The following is a 12,221-nucleotide window of genomic DNA, read 5'->3' as shown; positions in this document are numbered from 1 at the left end:
TGAGAAGATCCTATGTTTCTCTCACCAGTGCTAGACTCCTAGAGGAAAACAGACCTTCCTCCACAGCTTCAAATGAGTCTTAAAAATAATCTTCAACTAAATCTCTATTTCAACAAATAAACCACATACTTAGAAGTTGTGGCTTTTCCAAAAGTTCAAGTTTAGTGAAGAATAATTCACTTTTCTTCCTAAAGTTGTTTTAAAGACTTCCATCTGAAGTCATACCACAATATAACTAGAAGAAACTGCACTCTTGGCAAAAATTTAAAATATGTGAGACAAACTTTTAAAAAACAATAACCTAAACTACATAGCCTCTTACAGTATTCACCCCATACTCATACTTAAAAATGATATCTACTTAGACACTGTGCAAAAAAGAACAAAAGAGACTGGTCTTGATTAAGTTACTGATAAAAGATTCAAAAGCTATTGTTAAAACTTATTAAAATTTAACATTAAATAAGTATTATGCAATAAGGAAGGTACATGATACAGAGAACAGTAACAGACTATAGGTCAGAAAACTTGAATTTTAGTCCCAGCCTTGCCAGTTACTATATAAACTTCAGCAAGTCATGCATTTTAGTTTCCTAATCAATAAAATAATAATATTATCTTTCATTACTTTGTCATAAGTCTATCATAAGGATTAAGTGAGAAAACGGACATACAATAATCTTATAAACTATGATGATTTAAATGGTGAGTATATCAATTAATAGAATCAGTGATTCATTCTTTTAAACAAATATTTATAGAGCACTCATGTTGTATCAGTCACTATTTAGGCAGGTAGAGGGGATATGGCAATGAGTTAAGAAAAAAAAAATTCCGACCTAATGGAGCTTAATTTCCACTGGAAGGAGAAAGACAAATATATAAGGAAATATATAAGGAAATATATACGTATATATATAAGGAATACTATATAAGGAAATATATAAGGAAAACTATATAATATCAGAGCATGACAGGTGAAATGGAGAAAAATAAAGCAAGAAAAGTAAAAAGAATACAGGGGTTAAAGTCAGACTGTAATTCTAAATAAGTTGGTTAGAAAAGGCCTCATTAAGGAGGTAAAATATGAGCAAAGGTCAGGAGTAGGTGAACACTGGGGAAAGAACATTCCAGGCAGAGGAAACAGCATTGGCCATATTATGACTCCTAAGTGATATAAAAACACAGCTAAGAAAGGCTACACACTGTCATAAGCTTTCTAGTGGCTGCATTCATTTACTTTAGATAACCATCAGCAGAAGCAACAATGATATCCAAGTTCCTCCAACATGCTGCTTCTGGTCTCACAAGCCACTAAATTAAGAACACAGTTATCAAAGAAGAGTGACAGGAAACAGAAAAGATTTTTTCGAAAGGTAAACTGGCCTTACTTCCTTTCCCTCATGTTGTAGTTTCCTATTAGTATCCGTCACTTGATTCTGTGGAGAGAAGACAATTTAAATTCATGAAAAACACTTAGACAATAGTTGGATAAGATCAAAATTTTACATGAAAAGACTAAGAATAGGTGTTTGGATAGTCTCCATTTTCCACCACATTTTTGGATTAGTGGCGTTCTCTTGGGACGAATTATATCAACTCTTCTACTAAATGTTTGGATGACCTTTCGAACAATGAAAAAAAAATTTACTAAAAGATATATTCAGTTTGAAATATTTTGAAGTAAGTTAATACAAAAACTAAAGATCATACTTCAATTTTGGAAAGGAAAGAGAAAAAAAGGAATTTAAAAAAAAAAACAGAAAAAATAACCCACAAAGAACCTTACCATGTCTACTATGTGTAGAAAGAACAAGTTTTATCATAGACAATCTTCACTTCACCAATGTATAGCTGGAAAACTTGAGCATAAATTGAACTTTTTAACTCAGGTCAAATTTTCCTATTTATTATCCTGATTTTTAGAAAACATTTTATCTTAATTCTTTTTGGATCATTAATTCTTAGTAGTTCCTAACACTTTCATATTCCCATTTTTCTAATTAATCTCTCAGATGGTCAAAATCAGGAAAACAAGCCTTAAAATTATCTCGAGTTCACAATTTAAAGGAACTGGCACCACTTATTTTGGTAGGCACTTTTGATATAAAAACAATTAAGTACATAGAATAGTAATTTCCTCACCTTCTTAACCATTATCAAAACATGAGCAATATCAAGTTTTAAACCTTTCTTCAATAGAGGCTTTCCACTCTTCCACCAATAACTGCCACTTCTCATGCTTTTAAGACATTCCATTAACCCAGCATTTCCTATTATGTCCCTTAGAACACCAAGAAAAATTAGTCAATAGGTACTCTGCACATGCACACAGAGATCTGCACATGTGCGTGCACACACACACAAGTATGGTATGGGAAAGACCACTAAACAGGCCACTTTACTCAGGACTTCGTGAACCACTTAATATTCTACTGTGAACACTGTGAATACCCAAGAATGAGCTATCATACAGTGTTTTCTGCCTTATTTTATGTAACATCGTTTTATTAAGGATTATCTCAAGAAACTCGTTTTTCAGGAACACACCTTTGAAAGCTCTGCCCTAAACTATTCCTGGACTATCATTCTCTGAGCCATTATAGCAAAAATGCAGCCATAAGCATAATGTAAATGAATGGGCATTGCTGTGTTCTAAAAAAACTTCATTTACAAAAATAGAAGGCAAGGTGGATTCGGCCTGCAAGGCACAGCTTGCTGATCTTTAGTCTAGAATAAGTGAGATGGTAAGGCTGTATGACCACACTATGAGAATTACACTCAGATGTCATGCTTTAGGAAGGCCAATTACAAAATGAAGCATGATTAGATGAGAATACATTTGGAGAGGAAGTCAAAGCTACAATACATAAAAAATAAAGAAATTTTTAGCCCAAAGAGGAGAAATATATTCATTTGGAGACACTACACCTGGATACTATATGATATTCACCATACCTGAATTACAACTGTCCTTCAAATATCTGAAGAGTTTATTATACAAACCAATAAATGGATGTTACTAAAAAAATAGGATTAATATCAGCTCAGTGTAAGAAAAAGCTTTTAAGCAACGTTAACAAAAATGGTTGGGTTGCCTTGAGTGGTCATTATTCAACAAAAATTAGATTTTTTAAATCTAAACAAGAGATCTCATAAAATTCAACCTTCCATAAATACCAAATTCAGCATCATTGTCTCTACTAGAATATCTTGTTTACCTTCTAAAGGTAACCTTATAAAAATACTGAAATCTTTTTATCTCAAGCTCATTATAAGAAATATATTTCACATTACAACCCAGTACACAAATATAAGGAATGTACACATGATGCACACACATACACAAACTGAAACAAAATTTTAAAGAAACAATGTCTACCCTCACTACACGTAATATTGTTTCCTATTCCATTCTATTTCTCTTTTTATTAAAAATACTGATCATGGCCCACTCAACTGACTTCACGTAACCACAGTCCTAAAATATCCATAGGAGCCTAACCAAAGCTTCTGACAGGAAAGAGAATTCCTATTTCAATACCATTTTAATGTAACAATGAGAGGAAACCATACTGCCTGTCTAGAATGCGATTTCTCATGATTCAGAGAACATACATACGGAGATACACACACACGTACTGTGAATCACAAGAAACAGTGGGCACCCTAGAGAGTTATGTCATGTTCACATAACACTGACAGTAGGTAATACTTAACCTTTTCCATTTCCTAAACTCTTTCCTAGAGTTCAAGAATTTCTAAGTTTCTTAGGCTCTTAACACAGGTTGAATGGATGCCCTAGAGCAGAATCTCCCAGGTGCTGCTGTTAGACGTTAATCCCCTCAGCTCTCAAAGCGAGTGGAGCCTGAAGCAGACAAAACCCTGAACTGGTAGCCTCAGTTCCTGCTTTCCCTCAGGGGCATCCTCACTAATGTGGAGGAATTTGCAACTTGAAGAAATCTGAAGAAGGAAGAGGAAGAGAAAATGAGTACCGACCAGTAATTGGTGTCAGCACCTGGCGGGCACTATGGGCAATATTCAGTCTACCTGCCAAGGAGGGACTCCAGCACATGACTACTTCAGGAACCAGACACAGAGCATCCTGTTTCCCATCCCGGGCAAGAGATCCAAGGAGCAGAGAGAGAAGTTTGGAATTCAGGTATCCAAGAACAGCCCAAAGTGAGGATGGACGGGAGGAGCTGGGATGGCTGAGTGAAGACAAACAGCACACACAGCTCCTGGCAGGAGCCCCGAATCATTGTTTTCACACATTTCAGATACTTTTGTCCACTCGGGGCTTTTCAGCCCCCCCAAAAATTCAGCATAACTTTTTATTTTACAGAGGATCAAACTGTTCATACTTTTTAATCTGCTTTATTCATTAAGTAAACATTTCTAATACTCTCTTACGTCAGACAACCTTCTACAATATATTGTAGTTTATTATACTTTTAAATGGATATACCATGATTTATTTTACTAATCCTGTACTAAATGAGTTTTCGGAACATTCTAAAATTTACCTATTAAAAAAATCATATGAACATCTTTGTAGATGCACCTATAGCTTCAGAATAAATCTTAAAACTATGTGGGGTTTTAAGTACTGATAAATAAAATTGCCCTCGATAAAGGCTGTAACAGTCTGAACCCCAGCCAGCCATTTCCAAGTTGATAAGTACCATCTCCAACCTTAATTAACATTTTTTAATCTCTGTCATTTTATTAGGTGGCACCTAATTGTTCAAATTCACATTCCTTTCATTATTTTTAAATTGTAGAGTTCCCTTGTATTCCTTCTTATGTAAATTGTACAACACGTATTTCTCAGTTTTCTATTAGGATGTTCACATTTTTCCCATTAATTTGTAAAGACTTTTTCTATGTTAGGATATCAATCATCTGTCGTATGTATTTGTAACTATTTTTATTGATTATTTACCTTCTAATTTTTAACTGTATGTAGAAAATTCTTTCATTTTAATGTTGTCCTGTCTAACAGTATTTTCTTTCTGGCTTAGGAACTGTGTTTAGAACTGTATTTCTTACTCCCACAATCAAATAAATATTCACCTATGTTTTCTACTAGTTCCTTTACTGTTTTATTTTTTACATTTAACTCTTTAGTTCATCTGAAATTAAATTTGGTACGTTGACTGAGAAAGGAATCTAATTTAACTTCAATTAAAGTAGTTCAACACTGGAGTTCGGGTCTTCTGAGCACAAGCCATTCGTACTCCTAGCTTGACCCTTGTAATAAACCTTTCTCTGCACCCAAAACAAACAAACAAAAAAGTTAAGCATTAAAAAAATATTAATAATAAATCAGAAGAACTGTTACTTTTGGAAGGGAGGGTGAATAAAGCCGTTGAGAAGGTGCAAAAGAGAGATTTACTTTTGCTGGCAATACTATATTTCTTAAGATGGTCGGATAGTTGTTGTACAGGTCCATAAACTCTTTATCTGAAACCTTCGGGCCCACTTTGTTTTGAACTTCAGAATTTTGGAGATTTTATAAAGATAAAATGGTACATACTGTTTATTCTATAACACCTCCCAGTGGGTACTAGGACAGCATCCCATAATCAAATACATTAATATTTCTGTAGCAAAGTCAGTGATCCAAGATAAGTGAATTTGTTATGCCAGGGGCCAGACCAATACAGCTAGAGTCTTTCCTGAACTTGAATCTGTCGTATCAAGAAAGAACCTTCGTGCTTTCGTAGAAGATACTTCATAACTATCACTGATTTATTTTCTTTGGCTCAGATTGCCATGCTGCAATGACTTCTAATACCGTGCCCTACAATTCTGTCATCCCACAGTGGTGGCTTTTATCCAGCAAGGAAGTAGACAGATGACATGAAGAGTCAATTTAGTTTCTTTTTGAAAGAAACTAGTACTGATTCGTGTTACTGGTTCTTAACCACATGCAGTAATCACAAATGAATTTTAACCTAAAAGAGCATTCTTTTTAGCTGAAAGCCATAATCCCAATGATCTATATATTTCAGTACAAATTCCTTCCTTACTATTCACAAATCTTTAATGCAAATATGTAACCTGCGATGTATTCTTCTTTTAATGTTAACCAAAACCCCAGCACCGGACAGAGAAACAAGTCTTAGAGTTTCCTTACTTTGAGTTTCTGGGCCTCTCCTCTCACTTTGAGCAGTTCTGTTATAGAGTCCACAAAGCCCTGGTAGTGAAAGTTGCACATTTTCTCAATTTCTCGGTCATGATTGCGGATGCGAGTTTCAAGCTTCTCCATGAATCGTCCATGTTCCTCACCATCATAGACAGACCTTTTAAAAAAGTCATGAAGATTACAGCAGATTTATATCTAAGAAACAGAAACAGAATTACAAACCGAAAGGCAAATTTATATCTATGTATATATTTAACTTACATAAACTATAGAGTAATCCAATTGTATTTATGTTGCCCCAATACTAGATGAGTATTTTTTTAGGAAAATCTCAAATTTTGTTTCCTTATTTATTGAAAAATATTTAAGTGTTTAACAGTATTCATCACAGAATTGTCATCAGAAAATGAAAGGACTGAATTACAACTCCACTGTATCTTTCTTTCTCAATTAAACTAATCTAGAAAAACTTAATTTTGAATAAACCCAACTATCTAATTACTCCATGACCATACCCAAGAAGCTGATACTCCTGGAGAAAAATCACAAAGCCGCACGTGCTGCTAGACTCAGTTTAGCTATATAATGACAAATTTAAATCAGGCAGTCAAACATTGCTAGATAATACTAACAAAACTGTTGCCCCCAACACCACCATCAAAAAATCACTTTGTATTCTCCAAAATAATTCTGCAAAAATCTTACTTTCTTGTCTCCTCAAAACTCTACCCTCTCACTCTCAGCTGCTGACTGACTACACACTTCACAGAAAAATACAGAAATATTTCTTCTCCCACTAAATCAACCAACCTACTGACATCTGAAACTGCTACTCTGTCTGTCAACCCTCCTGTAACAATGGAAAAAGTAGTTCAAGTCTTATCTATAGCCAGTCATTCTTGTGGTCCCTAAGAACTTTACTCCTGCAATTATTCCCTTTTATCCCTACCCTGCATTATCTATTTCACCCACTCTACTAAATCATTCTCTTGGGTATACAGACATGACTTTAAGAAGCCTATCCTTACCTACACATTTCCCTCCAGCCACCATCTTATTTCTCTGCTCTTCTTCCCAGCAAAACTTCTTTTCACTTCCTCACCTCCCAATAGTTAGCATTCATTTTACTGTACCTAATGGCAGCATTTGCTATGGTTTAAATATACCTTCCTTCTTGAAACAGTCTTTTCTCTAGACCTCAATGATATCACACTAATGTGGATTTTATCCTTTCATTGGCATGCCTTCTCAGTTTCCTTCCGGAGCTCCTCCTCCTCTATTCTTTTTCTAAATATTCCTAAAACATCTCCTCTTCCCTGCCTATGCTCCCTCACCAAGCACTGCCAGCTAATCCCATGGCTTTATCATACCATCTATACAGTAGTGACCTCCTAATCTTCAATTCAGAGTACTTCTCTGAGCACTAGGCAAATATCCAACTACTATTTAACAACTCCAATTGTTTTTTTTTTAAGCTATCTCAAATTTAACACAGAAAAAAAAAGTTATCATCAAACTATCTCCTTTCCCAAACCTATTCCTCCCTAAAGCTCCCTACCACCCACCTACCCCATCACAGCTAACAGCACGGTCCAGTTGCCCAAGTCAAAAATCCAAATCCAGGAATCACTCCTAACGTACCTAAAGTACACTCTATCCAATCCATTTTTAAGTCCTGACAACTCAGTCTCCAAAGTATATCTTAATACTGACCACATCCCACCATTTCCACTAAAATCCTAGTCCCACATCATTGCCACATCGGACCAATGCAATAGCCTCCTAAAAGTCTCCATTCTGCACTCCCCATCTCCCCAACTCCCTGTCCCAAAGCAGACACTCTACACACAGCAGTAAAAATAATCTTTATAAAGCAATAGTTCAGATGTTATCCCCCTGCTTATCTCTCCAATTCCTTCTCTTCAGGAAAAGAACAAGTCTTCAATTCTTACCATAGTCTATAAAATCCCACATACTCTAGCCTCTGATTATCTCCCTAACCTTGTTTCTCTTTAAGTCCCACCCCTAGCCTTGCCTTCCTCCATCCTCTTTGCTCCTTCTACACTGCATTTTTTTAAGCCTCGCCCTACCTCAAGAATTTTGTTTTTCCTGTTCTTATGCTAGTAACGTTGATCCCCTTTATCTTCAAACAACTTTCTCTTTCTCTTTATCCATGGTTTGTTTTCTACCTTCTCCCCAGCCTGTCCCAATTAGATTGTAAAATCCACGGCAAGCGGTTTGTCTGCCATATTCACCACTATATCTCTAAAACAGTGCTAGACAGGTAGCAGACAGTGAGTAAACATTTGCTGACTAAATGAATGACTAACGTTACCTCTAAGAACTTCTTGATCTCTGACACTTATTCAACAAATATATATCTACTTATTACCAATATTTTCTAGTTCAATAATCATTTGTGGGTACTAGATCACTACCCTGATCCTGGGGCTAAGACAGCAGACACTCAGCAGATCAGTTCCACTGCCTAAAACACAGCAGTAACCACAGAAAACACACATACAAGTCTGGTTTCAAGTAAAAATTCTGAACACTTACTTCAGAAAAACCAGAGCGATCTAGATTCATTCTCCTTCCTTTGAAATAAAGGGAAGAGATCGTCAAATAAATTATGAACAATCCCTGCTTTGACAATGAAGACACACACACTATAGAATAACCACTTGCCTGAAGGAGCTATTGGAATACACACGACAGAACCTCCCATTGACATTTCAACTAACCTCAAATAAGCTTTTCCCCTTCCAAAGGAAAGGAAAATAAAGGTTTCCATGTCGAGGCACTAATATTCCTTGCCATTTGAAAAAAAGGAATAACCACTGAAAATTCATCAATGTAAATGGCATAAAAAGATATTATTGAATAGCGAGACAACCTCTTGGTTTCAAATTCAGTTATATCTTGACTCAGTAATACTTCTAAGTTAAATATACTTCCTTCTAGTATGTAAAACTTCATTTTATTCCCTCCAAAGATCTACATTAATATGACAAAAGACAACCTCAAGGAGAAGAAAATTCCAAAGTTAAGAAATTCATAACTTATGTTAATAATGCCTCCTTACTCCCTGAACTTTCTATTAAAAAGTATAAATCAAAGAAAGGAAAGATGGACTTTAGCTGCCTGACTGTGTGACCTTGGTTTTTAGCAATGTAATTAACTAGCTACAAGTCTTTTGCCAACTCAGTGAATTTCTCTGACCCACAGCTTTCTCACTAGAAAACAGGAAGCAATCAATTAGAAATTCTCTTTAGTATCAGCCTAACTCTAAATTTCTCAAGTCACCTCCACTTTCAAGTTCAGTTAGTAATAATGTAAAGATCATCCATTTTCAGAAGAGTGTAAAGAACAGTCAAAACAAGTAATGAATTTTCTACATCCTTATCATTAGGCCCCACCTGTTTCTCCTAGTAATTCTAATATCTCTTTAATTATTATAATATTTATATGGAATAACATGAGAGGTTTATAGCGGATCCCCTGATCTTGGAGATTAAAAAAAATCAGAATAAAATGTAAAAGCCAAACATTTAAAGCAGGAGTTTTGGACTATACTTAATAAACATGTGTTCCTAAAGTATGCACCTGGAAATCCACAATTTTCAGATTTTATGTAGATTTTATGTGTATAGGCAAAAGCATATATATATATGTGTAATTTTAAGGGAAACTGATCCATAGTTTTCACCTGACTATCAAAGCGGTTAAAAACCATGGATTTAAATTAAGGTTTCATTCCAAATTGCTTACCATAGGAAAAGGCAATTATAATTATAGGCCAGCGCCTATAGTTCAACTTTTATCAGCATTTCAAGTGTATCTCAGACTTAAGGCTCAACAACATAACTATCAGATATAAAATGCTAAAAACAAAAGTAAACAAGTCTTAAATTCTGGAAAGATCATAGATCTACTAAAGTTAACCTAATACTGGTAGTCAACGTTGTAGTTGAATAAAGAGTATCTCCCTCTCCCACAACAAATTGCTTAAAGTGGAGAAAGACTGCCATCTAGTGACGGTCCATTTGTAACATTCCTTGAAACTTAAATGTGATGTGGCCGAGAGGAACTACTTAAAAATTTAAAAACTATCGTCTACAATACTTGCTAGCCAACATCTTATAACTTACTATTAAGTGATATTTTATATAAAGTACTCTAATATTTAAATATCCATTTCTAGCAGGAAGCACGATCTTAAGAACAAAGTCATGTACTTTTGACACATGTGCCACAGATGTGCCACAGTTAAGACTATCTACAAAATAAACTGCACCACTGGTTAAAATATTTGCGATAATCCAAAGAATATTCCAGTACCTAGTGAAACGTAAACAAGAAGACATGCTTGGAAATTAGCAGCATTTTATAGCCTAAATTTTGACTCTACTACCTAAATGCTGCCTTTTTGAGTCTAATTTCCGAAAAATCCCAAATAAACCACAGGTTTTTGTAAAAAATACAATGTTTTACCCTAGTGTTCATATCTGACACATACTTCTAAACATCCCACTTAGATTAAGAGAGAGATTTTAACTTATGAAACACTTCAGGAATTCTATTCAACAAAAATATTTATCATTCCCTGGTACTGAATCAGCACAGGATAGTATCACTTGCCAGAGCCTCCATCAGCCCCAATCTGTTTGTCAAAAGAGAAAAATAAACAATGCTATGAGCATATGGTATCTCATTTAAATCCTAGGCATCTTATAAATTAGACAACATTCCCATTTTATAATTGAGGAACCTAAAACCCAAAAAGATGAAGTAACTTGCCAAATTCATGCAGCTAGAAAGTGTCCTGTATACTACATCAGTCTGTCTCCTCTTAGAGCAAAGGAAAGCAAGAAAGTTACATGGACCCCCCTAAAACATTAGAGCTGAAAGAGGTCTTGGAAATGGAATACAAAGCTTTTATTGTACAATGGAGGGAACTGAAGCCAAGAAGAGTTAAATGCCTTAATCAAAATTACACTGCTTGTTACTGATACACCTGGGCCTGACTCCCAAAGAAAACACAGTTAGGAAAAGTTAATGCAATATGAAGCCTGACACAAAGCTAAGTGGTTGGATTTTTAAAAAAGAGAGACAGAGAGAGACAGAGAGAGAAAGACACACACACACACATACACACACACACATACACACACACACACACACATACACACACACACACACACACTTCCACTTCAAGATGAGTCAGTCAGTTGCCTGTTAGCTGTGCCTACACGACAGCTATTCCATTCTTCCCCCTGATCGAAAAGTCTCAATTTGTTCTGGTATTTCACCTTTCAATACTACTGCAAGTGGTAAATGCTAACTAATCTGTGAACCAATCATGGTAATTCCATTCCCCTCATCAGTGACCAGTTAACAGGTGACACAGCTCACTGATGGAAGGGAAGGAAAGTCTGGTAGTGAGGATCCAAGATTAAGCCTCTTTCCTGATGGATGCAAGAAAAGAAACTGCTTCTCCTACTTTGGACATTGTCATGTCTAAATACTTGGGGATGCAGCAACCATCCTGAGATGAGAGGAATTATTGCCAATAATTTGAAGGCTGCAAAGGGGAAAGATGGAAAACATCTAAGGGTTCTTGATACTGAACCAATCCTCAAACAGTCCTATCTCCAGACTTCATGTTACGTGCATTAACGAATTTCCTATTTTAAGGGAAATTCCCTATTTCCACTTTCTCTCAATATTCTGCTACTTGAAAAGGAAGTATCCTACATGTATAACATTGTTTATTCTTCAAAGGTAGAAGGCAAATCAGAGAAGCAGCCAGCAGCAAGTCAAAGTGCACACAATACTAAGGAATCCTGTTCCCAGGAACTAGACTGTGCTTCCCTTTCTTCTTCCAGTTAAGAGTTAACTCCCATTTGCTCTTCAAATCTCAGCTCGCATCTTTCTTTTTCTAGGAAACCTTCCCTAGTCACACGGACTCCATTATGTGCTTCTCCTTTGTTGTTAATGCCATCACAGAATTTATTTAACTATATTCTGATTACCCACTCACTTGTCAATTTCCCCATATTAAAACGTT

General features: G+C 35.6%; 1 protein-coding gene across 3 annotated transcripts in view; it reads right to left on the bottom strand.

Moving 5' to 3' along the window:
• Window positions 1-12,221, bottom strand: part of EXOC6B (exocyst complex component 6B) — a 533,613-nt gene that overhangs the window by 455,508 nt on the left and 65,884 nt on the right. For 2 of the 3 annotated variants that reach the window (XM_006201563.4, XM_072937568.1), the window contains exons 2-3: window positions 6,143-6,308; window positions 1,392-1,439 (exon numbers count right to left, since the gene is read on the bottom strand). In XM_006201563.4, coding sequence (XP_006201625.1) covers window positions 1,392-1,439; window positions 6,143-6,308 — 214 coding nt within the window. Of the gene's footprint in view, window positions 1-1,391; window positions 1,440-6,142; window positions 6,347-12,221 lie in introns of all 3 variants that reach the window. The other variant, XM_072937567.1, reaches the window with a different exon arrangement.

The sequence above is a fragment of the Vicugna pacos genome, chromosome 15 (genome assembly GCF_048564905.1).
Source record: "Vicugna pacos chromosome 15, VicPac4, whole genome shotgun sequence".
NCBI lineage: Eukaryota > Metazoa > Chordata > Mammalia > Artiodactyla > Camelidae > Vicugna > Vicugna pacos.
The sequence above is the reverse complement of the archived record's forward strand: the minus strand, read 5'-3'. Positions and strand labels throughout refer to the sequence as shown.